The sequence below is a fragment of the Bactrocera neohumeralis genome, chromosome 3, assembly GCF_024586455.1.
Source record: "Bactrocera neohumeralis isolate Rockhampton chromosome 3, APGP_CSIRO_Bneo_wtdbg2-racon-allhic-juicebox.fasta_v2, whole genome shotgun sequence".
In the NCBI taxonomy this organism is placed as follows: Eukaryota; Metazoa; Arthropoda; class Insecta; order Diptera; family Tephritidae; genus Bactrocera; species Bactrocera neohumeralis.
In genome coordinates, this window is record NC_065920.1 from 77,470,360 (window position 1) to 77,483,277 (window position 12,918).

The following is a 12,918-nucleotide window of genomic DNA, read 5'->3' on the forward strand; positions in this document are numbered from 1 at the left end:
GGCTGAAGAAACACAAAAGTACAGAAAACTGCTTCAAATGCCAAAAGAAATATTTAACGTTTCAGAAATCTTTACTCAAACGAGGACATTGGCCTCATACTCTAAAATATTAGTTTCGAAGTTTCTAATTTCCAATAAGCACCGTTTTATGTTTCCTCAGCTCTGTTAAGTTAGACTTTTTTCCCGCTTCTCACAGGTCTGTTGACTCACCTGCTCATGCACATTGGCATCCTGTAATATTTTTGACGTCTTTCTGATCAGCGGACTAGCTGTATTGATCGGTCCTAGAATACCACTTTCCGCAAAGTATTTCTGCGCTGCATCGAAACTCGCGTCCTCAACCAGAGCCCTGGACTTAATGGGACTCGTCAACTTCTCCGTCGTTTGTATGCTGTTTTCCTTGCCGAATTGTAATTTTAAATCCGCTGCATTTACCACCGGCGGCGACTCAAAGTTCTTCTCGGACTCCGATGTCGAACCGCCCGAGTCGATTTCGTGTGAACGTTGTAATAAGCGACGCCGCTGCTGCGCCGAACGCGGTGTACTTTGTGGCGATTGCGTTTGGTAGTGCGAACCCGGTACTGGCGAATGTTTTGGTGAGATTTTCACAAGGATGTCAGGGTGCACAGCCACGTCCAACACTTGGTATTGCCCGATATTCGGTGAGGACGAACGTTTCGGTTGTTTGAATTCTAATTTACCGTCACGCGTCTTTATGACCGGTTCTTGCTGATGTTGCACATGTATCTGTATGAGCGATTCACGCGACGGTTTCTTATTGGCATCGGTGAAGATGTAATCCGTATCTGGATGCGAATAGGACTGAAAGAACCGTTTGGCTTTGCGTTCGTTTTTACGCGTTGTGGTCGGTGAGATCGCTGCCGACACAACCGGCGCAACTACAGCAGCGTCTGTAATTGTAGCAGTACCCGGCACTTGTAATGACTTCGCTGTGGCGTTGCGCGTTTTCTCTATTGAAGCGTGCTCGTTCTCCGTAACGCTTGCTAGCCGAAAGCTGACTGGACTGTGTTTGCGATGCGGCAGTGTGGCTGACTGTCCACCGCTAGCACCAACACCGCTGTCGAGACTATTCGAACGCCCCTCGCCTTGGCCGCCGCACCAGTCGAAGCTGACGTTCATGCTCTCATCGCGCGATAGTTGTGCCGATGTAGCGGACGATGTTTGCGTGGAGAGCGAATAGAAGCCGCTCGATGTGTGTTGCGTGGAGGCGCTATGACTGGAGAGGTCCGCATTCGTGGGTGATATCGAAAAATTGAACATGCAAGGCGCGGTCGCATAACTGGAGCGTTGCGCATTCAAATTTTGTGACGTACTGCCGCTGCTGCTACCGCTGCCGGCCGTATGCATGGGGGGCGGCATTGCTGGTGGACTGCTACAATTGCAATTGGCAAAAAGGCTGCCGCAAGTGTGACTCTTGCGAAATTTCAAGCGTAAGTTAGTGGCGCGCGGTATGGTGTTAGTGGTGGCGCCAGCGACGTCAGCCATGCCGGCACCGTAGCTGCGTAGATTGGTAGAGAGCAGTGGTGAAATGCGGCCAAAGTGCGTGGGAGTTTCCACCTCCAAAAGTGTGGGCTTAGATTCTTCCTCCTGGCTACGCGAGATGCCGAAGCGCACGCTGTGCTTTGAACTGCTCGCCTCCGGTTGGGTGTTAGCGATCATTTTTGTTGTATTAGCTCGACGATTTTCTTTTTCTTTAAGTGGTAAGTCAAGCGGTACTTCTTCTTCTTCTTGCAGGTCACTGCTGGCTATGTGCATGTTCGTTTGGGTAATGGTGTTGGGAGATTTGATATTACCAAATATCTAAATATAAGCCGCAATAAGCGGTATGCGTTGAGAATTCAGAACTTTCAAATAATGTGCTGTCAGAATTAGTATGTGATCCAAATGTTTGCTGGTTGTAAGGTGTTCTTGTGTAATTTGCGCTTAACTGATGTACAACCTGAAAATATAAAATAATATAATTTGAATAATATAAAATAATATTAAATATTTTCAAGAAATTATTTTAACGGAAATATTTTATTCTATGATTAGAACTTTTGAAGAATCTTCAAGAAAATAATTGTGGAATTGTGTGAATGTATCGTGAGATTGTGAAATTTTAAAATTTCGCAGCTCACTTTTAAAGTTTTTTTTATTATTTTATCGCTCTTCGTAGAACGATTATCCCCAGCACTTATGCATGTTAAATGAGATATATTGGGTAGTCGAAAAAGTATTTTCGTATTTTGTCAATAGATGTCGTTCCAGTCGTATATCTCCAGTGCCACCAATAACATTGTGTCATACTATATACTGTGTAAAAGGTGGGATTTTAAGCTTCAATCGGCAAAAAAAATTATATTCGGGGAAGTTGCAAACAGTTACAGCTGTTCAAAAATGAGTGAAAATAATGAAGAAATTCGGTATATATTTGAAATTTTTGTATATAAAAATGCCACGCAAGCCACCAATGAAATTTGTGAATTTTACGGAGACGATGCAGTATCAGTTCGTGTAGCACAACAATTGTTCGCTTGATTCCGTTATGGAAGTTTCATGGAATGGCAAAAATGGTCGACCACCCAAAATGGTACACAGTTGTTTATTTATTTATTATTATAAATATAAAAAAAAAGTTGAAGTTTGATTAGAAATACGAAAGGACTTTTTCGACTACACTGTACTTATACCCTGAACAGGATAAAGCCATAGAGCCATAGAGGCCATAAGAAAGTATATATAATTGATCAACGTGATGAGCTGGGTTGATTAAGCCATGTTCGTCTGTCTTTCTGTTTGTATACGAACTTGTCCCTCAGTTTCGAGATATTGATCTGAAATTTTCTATGAAGCTGATAATTTCCTTGAAGGATTAATATTGGACGACTACATAGCTTCCATATAATGTGAATGTTCGAAATGTAGTGCTTGTATGGAAAGCCTTTTCATTTTATCAATTTAAGAGTTATCTTCAACCAATTGGTCATGAATTATTGCCCTAGGCAACGGTGCAATCTCCGTAGAAATTAGGAAATAGGAATTTTTGTATATGTGAAGGGTATTTTAGTTTCTGTGCAGCCGTAGTTTGCGTTTTGTTTTTTGTTCGGTAAGCATTCTAATCGCGATGCATTTAACACGTAACTAATTCGTTTGAAAATTGGTGCATAATTGCTTAGCTTGTCTATCACTGCATCAACACACACCTTGTACGTATGCACGTATTATAATTACTTTTATTTTCTAGTAAGATCAATCTTCTCCGCGCAGTCGGTTCGATTATAAGCACAAAGTCGATTGTTAGATGCTTTAAGATCAACATGCAAATTAAATTGATGCAATGAAGTTGGCAAAACTCAACGGGAAAAGCAATTCTGCATACCTTTTGGGTGTTTCTAGAACATACTTATTTTTCAAAATTTTTTCAATTGCTATTTATTGAGAAAAAGTGAAGCGTCTCTGTTATGTGACTTGCATATGTCTTACTAAACTGTTTTCAACTGTATTTTGAGGCTTTTCTCTAAACAAAACTAGAATAAACATAAATATTGTTGTGTATACTAGTACCACAATGTCGACAATATTTACGAATAGGCACATAAATATATATTTACTTGACTTGAGGCATTATTCAAGCACTTTCTTGCCTACGTGTGTAATTATGCTTGTAGTTGTATATGTAAATAGGCAGCTTCAGTTTTGACTAAACACAAGAGTAATGAATTTTCTGAAGCCATCACTCATTTATTTCGTGTGTATTGACACAATTCTTGTTGGATTTTACAATTAGCATTCCAGCGCAAATACCCGTAGATACTAACTAGCTTTAGCTTTAGCGCAGCGAATTCGATTTAATTGGCATATGATTTGTATGAGTACAAGTCGAAAAATTCTGGAAGCCTTTATTATTGTGGAAAATTGTATGAGCTGCGAAGTGCAAACAGAAAGTACGAAAATGATAAACAAACGGCAAAAGAAAACAAACAACAATATGAGCAAAAATTATAGAGCACATACACTGATACATTCACACATATGTATATCGAGGCGTTCACATAAAAAGCGTACATGAACTCTTTAGCCGCACTTCAGGCAGTAATTATGGCAGCAATGATGAGATTTCTTCAAAAGATATTGAGTTTTGAAGGTCGCCATTCGGCAATATAAAGGCAGGCAATTTTAAATACATATTTCAATAACAGCGCAATTTTCAATACAATAAATACATCTACAATGTACAAATACCATACATACTAGTGTGTAGAAATATTTATAAAAAGCTGACAGCTGAACATTGCGCTTGGTTTGGCATGAGTTTTTGGTTCATATAATGAAAATCGAGTGGAAGACTTTTCTGCTTCAAATATGACTACCGAATATGCTCCACATGCACTCTGTCAAACATGTATTATTATTAACGAAATCTGGATCATCGCGAAAATCTTGGGTGATTAATTAATCATACGCCCTGTTGGCTAAAGAGTCGTATGCCACCTATTGGAATGAAACAATATTTGAATTATACATATTTCCCTTGAAATTCGGTCAGAAAGTCTTGCAGCGCTGGAAAGAGACATTCACAGTAAACCATGAGCTGTGGTTCTATACCTTTGTGATTTTTAGAGAGATGTGTTTGCATTGTTATGTGTGAAATAAAGTTTCACTTTGTTAATAAAAACACAATTTTATTGTAAGGAAATGGTTAAAAATTAATTATTCGAAGTATTGCCTATCCATAGTCCCAACTTTTCTCATCTTTCTGGCAAAGTTCAAATACTATAATATTAAAATTGTGATATTATCCAAGAATCAACCCATTTTTCAATGTCATCATTTAAGTGGAACTGCTTCTGAACCAGATCATGAGCCATCGAAATGATAACCGGGCGGCGCCATATCTCGACAACTTGGCGGGTTAGGTACGACTTCCAATTTTAGCGTTTCCATAGGTTTTAACCGTTTTTCATGCAGTATATACACTTTTTACTGGTGTGGTGAGGTCATAAGGAACCCAAGTTCCTTGTTTCTGAATTATTTTCAGTGCATATCGTCGCATTGAAATGAGTTATCGACCATTGAAATTGGCATTGCCAATGCTCAAGCAAGCTCTTCTTGCTTAAATACAGGTATTTTTGCACCCTTCTGCGACATTTAGCGGTCTTCTAGAGGACCCGTAGGGCTTTCAGCGGCATCATCAATCACACGCCTAGCACCACTAGGGGCGTGGTAATCGCCCAAACAGCAGTTTGTAGTTTTGAGTTTGCATTCTACTAACTTCCTTTTTCTAGCTAAGCAGGTATGGAGGCGGGGGTATGGAATCAAGTAGATCACCCGGAGGATACTCTGGGTTGTCGTGATCACCATCAACCTCCCGCCTACCCCCAGAGCGCGGCAATCGTCTAGAATGTAACTGGTCGTTTTTTCGTAAAAATAGAAGCCATCCTTCACGCTGATGGCCATTAATCTCTAAATTCCCATCTTTGAAGCAACTTATTGGAACTTTTTGAAGTTTTCGATGTGCTTCAGCCGCCGATTTCTTCGACTGAAAGAAGAAATCAATACTTTCCGCAAAAATCGGCCATATTTGCACAAGCAAAAGACACAAAAACAAAATCACTAATGCTTAAATTTAGTTTATTCTTTAAGTGTATAGATTGAGTTTATCACGTCTTGGATATAAGAAAATCGTTCACCGCTAGCTGCTGGAGCCATCTAGAAAATCTCTCCAAGAGGTCTTACAGTTTTAAACTTTTTTCTCAGAGATCAGACAGAAAATCTCTTTTCTCGCTCCCAACTACTTGAAATAATCATCTTGATTCAGAGATTTTATAGGAAATTTAATGCTAAATGGACTCTTATTTAAAAAAATATTATTTTTATTTTTGTAACATGCTGAAGGACCCTAAAAAGTCATGAAATAAATATCAGCGTGAGAGCTGCCATTCAAATCGAAATTCCGATTGAAATTAAGCTTACTATATTTTTATTCGTTCTTATGCTAAAAAAAATGCGACGCAGCCGTAGCTAGGTTTTATTCTTCTTTCGTGAAATACTTAAGAATTTATTTTTTGATTCCTAAAAATACTATAAAAAATAAAATAAATAAATAATGCTTAAAAAGTATCTAAACAAAGCGCTGCCGATTGTAGAGCGCACGCATGCCGCCACACAAACGAAAGAAAAACGCGCTACTAGAGCCATGCCTAGAAATATGCAATAATTTTGTAAATACGGCACGTGTCGCCTAAAAGCACACCACAAGAAACACTTCAAGACAGCTAAAGAGTGAGTTGCGCGCAATTGAGCGCAAAAATTATGGGTTTCTCCCACGAGTTCAGTCATAATTTGCGACGAAAAATATAAATAAATGAGAACAAGCGATGAGTGAGTTGATAAAATGCTTAGATGGAGCTTAACACGTCGACGCCACAAACACTCACACTAAAACACTAGAACAGTAAATGAGCTGAGTGTGCGCTGTGAGTGAGTGAAAATGAGCCTCCGCGAATATAAGCGGTTGAGTGTGTGTGCAGCGGTAATTATGCCTAGGCACGAGACTTTCGCACCGACTGACAACACGCTTAAGAGATAATGTGCACTTGGCTTGGCTGCCGTCGGTTGCGTGAATGACTGCCAATTAAATATTTCATTTATTTTATACTTTTCGCTTTAGTTTGTTTGCTCATGTCCGCCATAAAAGGAGCTGGGCGACGAAAATTTGAATTTATTGAGCCGCATTGCGGTAGGCAAATATTAGAGCGCCGCACAATCAACAATGCGTGGCCAAGCTCAGTGACATTGACCGCGTCTGTCTACCGAAACAGACACTGTGCCAGTTCAAGTGTCATTTGCGACGCCATCAATCAAATGTGCGGACTTGCTGGGGCTTAAAGCACACTACAGCACACATAAATTGACATTGGCATGCTTCTGGCTAATTTTAGACGCGTGAGCGCTTACACGCCCATATTTTATATATTTACAAAGTGCATATTTTATTGTTGCTTCTATAATATCTATGCTTGATGGAAAAGCTTAGCGCTTGTGATTTTGCCTTCCGCGCTTTACATTTTTTCTTGACTCGCAGCCGCTGGAAAGCTTTACATGTTAATTGCTTGGAATTTGCCGCACAAGTGACTAACAATAGGTGACTAGCAGTGACACGGTGACGTGTGTGTCTTGACAGCGCTGTCACTCGTGCTGCCAAAACCCGAAAGCTATTATCAATTGACTATCTTCCGCTTTCGCGTGTTTATGGCGCATGTGTCTGTGAAGTATGTGCATATGCTTAAGTATCTGCTTGTGTGTTTGCAAATAAGAATTCAGCTTTAGAGTGCAAAGATTATCTGGCATGTTGGCAAACGTGAGCGGATCACGCGATGTGACGCGGACGTAATTGCTGTCAGCTTGCCGGGGTTGGGCTCACAAGCGGAGGCGGAGTATATGTTTTTTAATTAAGGACATGATAGTAAATTTTTTTGCAATTTGATTTCTGGAATTTTAATTTCTTTTATCACCATAAACTTCCGTTTATACTTCAATCGATGTGGCGTTTTGTGCCACAGTTATGCAATTTAAATGGTGTCAGTCAACAATTGATGGACTGCAGGACGAGACAACTTCTTACACTTTTGATTGAAGTTCGTGAGCTTTTTGGTTAATAAAATGTAGATACGGCTTATTTAGTATAGGAGAGACTTATTCACTAGATGAGAGTTTTCATTATTCATTCATAAAATTTAGTCTTGCAAGGACGACTTATGGTTAATTGTGTCTACCCCTCTGTCACAACGACTCAGATTGATATATTCCTGTATACTGTTGAGTGCTATTGAGGGGACATGATCTATATTTGTATTCTGGGTCCAAGAGCCTTAATCCTGTGTCACGTCTTTCTTTACAAAGTTTAGCTTTTTGGTAACGCTGTCCCATGGGAGAATAGCCAGTGATGTTTCATAATTTAGGGAATACATTTGTGGAGTCGGTACCACCTTCCTTCCTCAAACATACAATGCTTTCGATTGGATCAGAAGGCAAACCCTGAAGCATTGTATATTTGGCTGCTTGATTGAGAACTAGGTAAAGCGATGTGAGTTCCAGCAGATCTCCAGTGTGGCTGTCGGGTACATATGTACGTACACCCGATGAGCAGTTGCAGGCAAGTCTGTTAGTTTCGATAGTTGAAGTCCCACCGAAGTCTGCTATCCTTTCGAAACCAAGTTACTGCTCCATACGTAATAATCGGTCACACGATCATGGTGTACATTTATCTTATAATCCTTGACTTACTGCCCAAGGATTTCCCGGCAAGTCGATTACACAATAGGCGTGCTTTTGTGGTTTCGACTACGGGTAGATCTACATGCTACCTCCACATAAGAATTGAATACAGAGTGACACACTGGTATTTGACCAAATACGTCATACGTAAGTCATCTCTAGCTCTCTGCTTCCAAGAACTACGCTCCCAAATTTTGGTATGAAGGAAGTGAGACTAATTACCCTTAAGGATTTCGCCAGTGAATAGTTCTTGCTTCCTAATTTCGGTATGAAGATTACCTTTGCGGTATACTATGGTTGAGGAATATACGCCAACGTCTGTATCTTATCTGCCGTACAAGGTGGAGCAATAAAACTTGCTTACCCTGTTGCAGCCTACTGAAAATATGCCTTTTGCACCCGGAGACTTACATATATTTCGCGAAGAAGCCATAGCCCATTTGATTAAGTTTTCAGTAAAAGGTTGCCTTACGACTACCCTTAAGCAAGCAGAAATGCGATCGGATCTTTGAATAGTCAAGTGTCTTGTGTATAATTTTACGACAAATGAGAATATAAACTTCTCTATCGCTAATAACAATTTTCCGTTTTTGGTGGTAGGAGTAAATAAACAATTGGCGATGTTCTACAACTCTGTGTATTCAACAATATGTCAAATAAATGCCTAAAATGTTTTATATTGGAACATTGAGAGCTCTGGAAGACATCCAGTTCACACCAATTGAAGGCTCTCCATTCACAGACTCACCAACCTCCGCACATGCTCTGCACTCTGGTTATTCTACTTGAGGCAGTTCTTGAAGGTAAGATGTTATAAGTATATGCCTTATGATGACTTCAACATCTTGTTGCTTGATCTCTTTTATCTCTTTGTATTACTTAAATCCCGTTAATAAAAAAGTAGAGGATTTTTCGACTGGCCCTCATCAAGACCACCCCAAAGTTTTTTGGGGTGTTTCTCTATAGTTTATTGCTTCAAACAACCTTTAAAAAAGCTGATTGGTCTGTCGCAACTTAGAATAATTTCATTCCAGGCGACAGAGCGGGCCAAATTGTTATGCTTTTCGTTTTTTTCTACTCCTATATGATTCTGCACCCAGAAGATTTATTAACGAACTTTCACTGAAAGTCTAATTATTGCCTCCATACACAGGGATACTTTTCTACGGAGAGGCTTGATTGGCGCTTTGCTAACCACTAGAAGGTTTATAGACTTGCTGATTAGAACGAAACAGCAATTGGCCCTTACTGTTATGCCAACAATTTCGGCCTGAAAGACTAATCTGTAGTATATTAGTGTAAAGCTAATTTTCATGGGTAAATTCATAGGGTTCGACCCAATTTACGAATGTACTTCCAATGTAACTTTAAAAGTCGTTCATCTAAATGCCAATGAATCACTTCAAATTTCTTTATGTTCGGTATAATAATTGCATATATTTTGAACTTACAAAAATTTATTATGAAAATATATACTATTGTGCACAAAAATATTCCCCTAGGTGCCACATAATTTTCGGTTTTACCTCGAAGTCATTATTTCACATTTTCAATAAACAAGTCTACTTCAGCAGGCACCACGTTGCATCATGCAATCGAAATGCATACAAGTTTATAAGATTCTCCACATCTCCTCGGTGAGTGGCTTCCCGCTAAAGTGTAGTTCAAGTGCATCACAAATATAAATAAATAACTGTACATAACTAATTTATTTGTTTAAAAAGAGTAATTTGAATTACAAGCGCTATCTTTGTAATTACGTACGTACTATACTTAGCATTGAGCAAAAAAGTTTATTAACCCTCGCAGAGAAGGAACATACACACACCCATAAAAGTAGTGCATTCCCAGGGCCGTCAGCGATAAGCGCTTCAGAGCAGATGGCTCCGCAATGAGTGACGTGCTTTATGGCATTCTTCTCTCAATATTTATTTATGTAATATTTCTATTTTCATTGACTGTTTTATTAGTAGCTAATTCGTTTAATTTTTGTTATTACATTTTAATTTGGCAACGCATGTGAGCCGTATTTATAATTTATTAAAGAGAGTTTTTCTCTTTTTAATTTTCCTATATGGTATGCTCTTTACGCAGTCACACGCGAGACATTGCTCACCGTTGCCGTTCATTCATTATTCAAATTCTTGTCAGTCTGCCAAAAGACGAAATGCCACGTGAATTGGCAACCCCTGCCGTGGATGTGTTGATCTTTCTGCTTACTCTGCGGAAGACGTATTTTTAGTTGAATTTTTATTTTAGAACAAACAGCTACGCAGTCGGGGCAACCTATTTTTGAGAGTTCAGATGCCGGCTCTCAAAAAAGCTAAAGTCTAAGTGGCCTTTTAAATCATAGAACACAACTAAATTGATAGCATTGTTTATACTACATATACATGAGAAAGACTGTGGTTGAAGTCTTGTAGTAGCTTAAAACTTTTTGAGGAATATGTTTGATCACTTTAAGCATATTTATAGACTAGTACTGTTATCTTTTTCTGAAGTGTTGCATTAATGTTAAGGCGGCGTTTAAAAAATTTGATAACAATGACAATATAGCTATATATAGTTATACGTAAGTACACGAGTATATACTCAGAGTCTAAGTCAGTGGTTTATTCGATCAAAGTACTTTTTAACCCCAGAAAAATTTCCCAATCTATATTAGATTTATATAAACTACTTGAACAGTGAGAGTGTAGGTGAACGGAAAAGTACTAAAGTAGGTAATGCTCATACAGATTACTTATAGGTAAAGTAATAAATTGAAATTTTGTGTTGTGTTCCAATATGCGGCTTTTACCATATACTCTTCTAAACTCTAAAGTTATTGTGTTGAGTTTAGTTCAAAGCGCCGTCTACTTTCTCGATATTTTATTAGACAAAATTTCAGATACTGTAATACAAAATATAGCTTGTTTAAGAACTAAAACCGCTCGACCTTCCCAAGCGACATCGCTTCGTTCTATGTGCTCTTCAAAAGTTCCAAGAAGATCCGACGGTTTCGAGCCAAATTTTGTTCAGCGATGAGGCCCATTTCTGAGTCAATGGTTATGAATAAAAGTAAAATTGTCGCATTTGGGATGAAGAGCATCCTGAAGAGATTCAAGAGCTACCATTTTATTTAGAAAAAAACAACGTTTTGGTGTGTTTTGTGGCCGGTGGAATCATAGGTCCATATTTCTTCAAAAATTATACCTGTAAGATCGTAACCGTTGACAACCGACTGATGCCTGAAACTGAAGCTCATGATTTCGTCGACATTTAGTTTCAACAAGACGGCGCCACTTCCTACACATCGCATTAATCAATGGATTTATTTAGAGAACACTTCGGTGAGCAAATAATATCATGTTTTGGACTGGTGGATTGGCCACCAAGATCGTGTGATATCACACCGTTATACTTTTTCCTGTGGGGATATGTAAAGTTTAAAATCTTGGAGCAAAATATCACGCGTGTCATTCGCCAGTCACCAGTCAAAATTCTCGAACGAGTCATCGAAAATTGAATTCAACGGATGGCCCATGGATGGATGTAGCAACGGCCAACATTTGGAAGAGGCAATCTTCAAAAAATAAATGCTGAAGAATATTCTTCGAATGATAGTCAACATTCCGAAATAAATTTTAACTTTCTGTGTTTTTTCTTTAAAAAAGTGGAGAACTTCGAAATGGATCACTTTTTACCTATGCAAAGTCCAACAGGAAACACTACATATTATCTTCTCCTAGTGATATCTCCACCATGTCATGCGTTTAAATCACCTTTCTTGACACTTCCTGCCACCTGCAATGATTAATATTTATCACTAATTTTTCCCAATTCTCTTTTTTCATGCATTTTAGATTTCAATTTGTTTCCTCACCATTTAACAGCAACTCAGTGGAGCTCGCCAAGCTCATAACTTAATTAATGGTTAATAAATTACATTTTAATTAATTTGATGAATGATATTTTATTTCACGCGATTTGCTCGTGTGCTGTGCGTTTAAGCACAACAACAACAAAGCATAATTATTTACGTTTACCGCTGTTTTTTGAAGCAGAGCAACCAATTAGTGTTCGCACGTAAATATTCATAAATCGAGCTTTTTGTTGCTGTACAAACATTTTGGAAAATTAAAAAAATTATGAAAAGACTCTTTTTTTGCGGTTATGAATATTAAAGAACAGTGGAAATGATTAAAATTCCGAACATTTTTAAGATGCCAAATTTTGGTTAGAAATTAAAAAAAAATATATTTATACATATGTATGTATGTACTATACATTACTTTTGCCACTTGACTGTGCGTTAGACGGCGCGTGTAGTATTCAACAGCGCACAGCAAGCGCTAGAATATTTCGCGTAAATCAAAAAAATTCTGTTTTAAAAAGACAAAGTAATTTAGTGTGGCAAGTTTGTATAGTTATGTCGTACATGATGCTTTTAGATAAATAAATTATGCAGCTGTTTCAGTGTCAATCAAATATTTAAGCCATTTACAGTTATGCGTACTTATTTTGTATTTTGAGGTGAAATATTGTCTAGAATGAAAGGCTAAGGAAGAAAGTGAAATATAGAAAGAAATTGTAGTATAAATGTGAAGAACGAATACAATATAATATGCAAGTAAAGAGTGAACCAAAAAGAATTTT

At 38.3% G+C, this 12,918-nt stretch overlaps 2 protein-coding genes across 3 annotated transcripts in view; both read right to left on the reverse strand.

Moving 5' to 3' along the window:
• Nucleotides 1-12,918, reverse strand: part of LOC126752492 (lysosomal alpha-mannosidase) — a 155,784-nt gene that overhangs the window by 33,823 nt on the left and 109,043 nt on the right. The window lies entirely within an intron of this gene.
• LOC126752490 (cGMP-dependent protein kinase, isozyme 1) overlaps nt 1-12,918 on the reverse strand; it is a 52,464-nt gene that overhangs the window by 15,473 nt on the left and 24,073 nt on the right. For both annotated transcript variants that reach the window (XM_050463322.1, XM_050463321.1), the window contains exon 2: nt 211-1,960. In XM_050463322.1, the coding sequence (XP_050319279.1) occupies nt 211-1,776 (1,566 nt within the window). In that variant the 5' untranslated portion in view covers nt 1,777-1,960. The remainder of the gene's footprint in view (nt 1-210; nt 1,961-12,918) is intronic.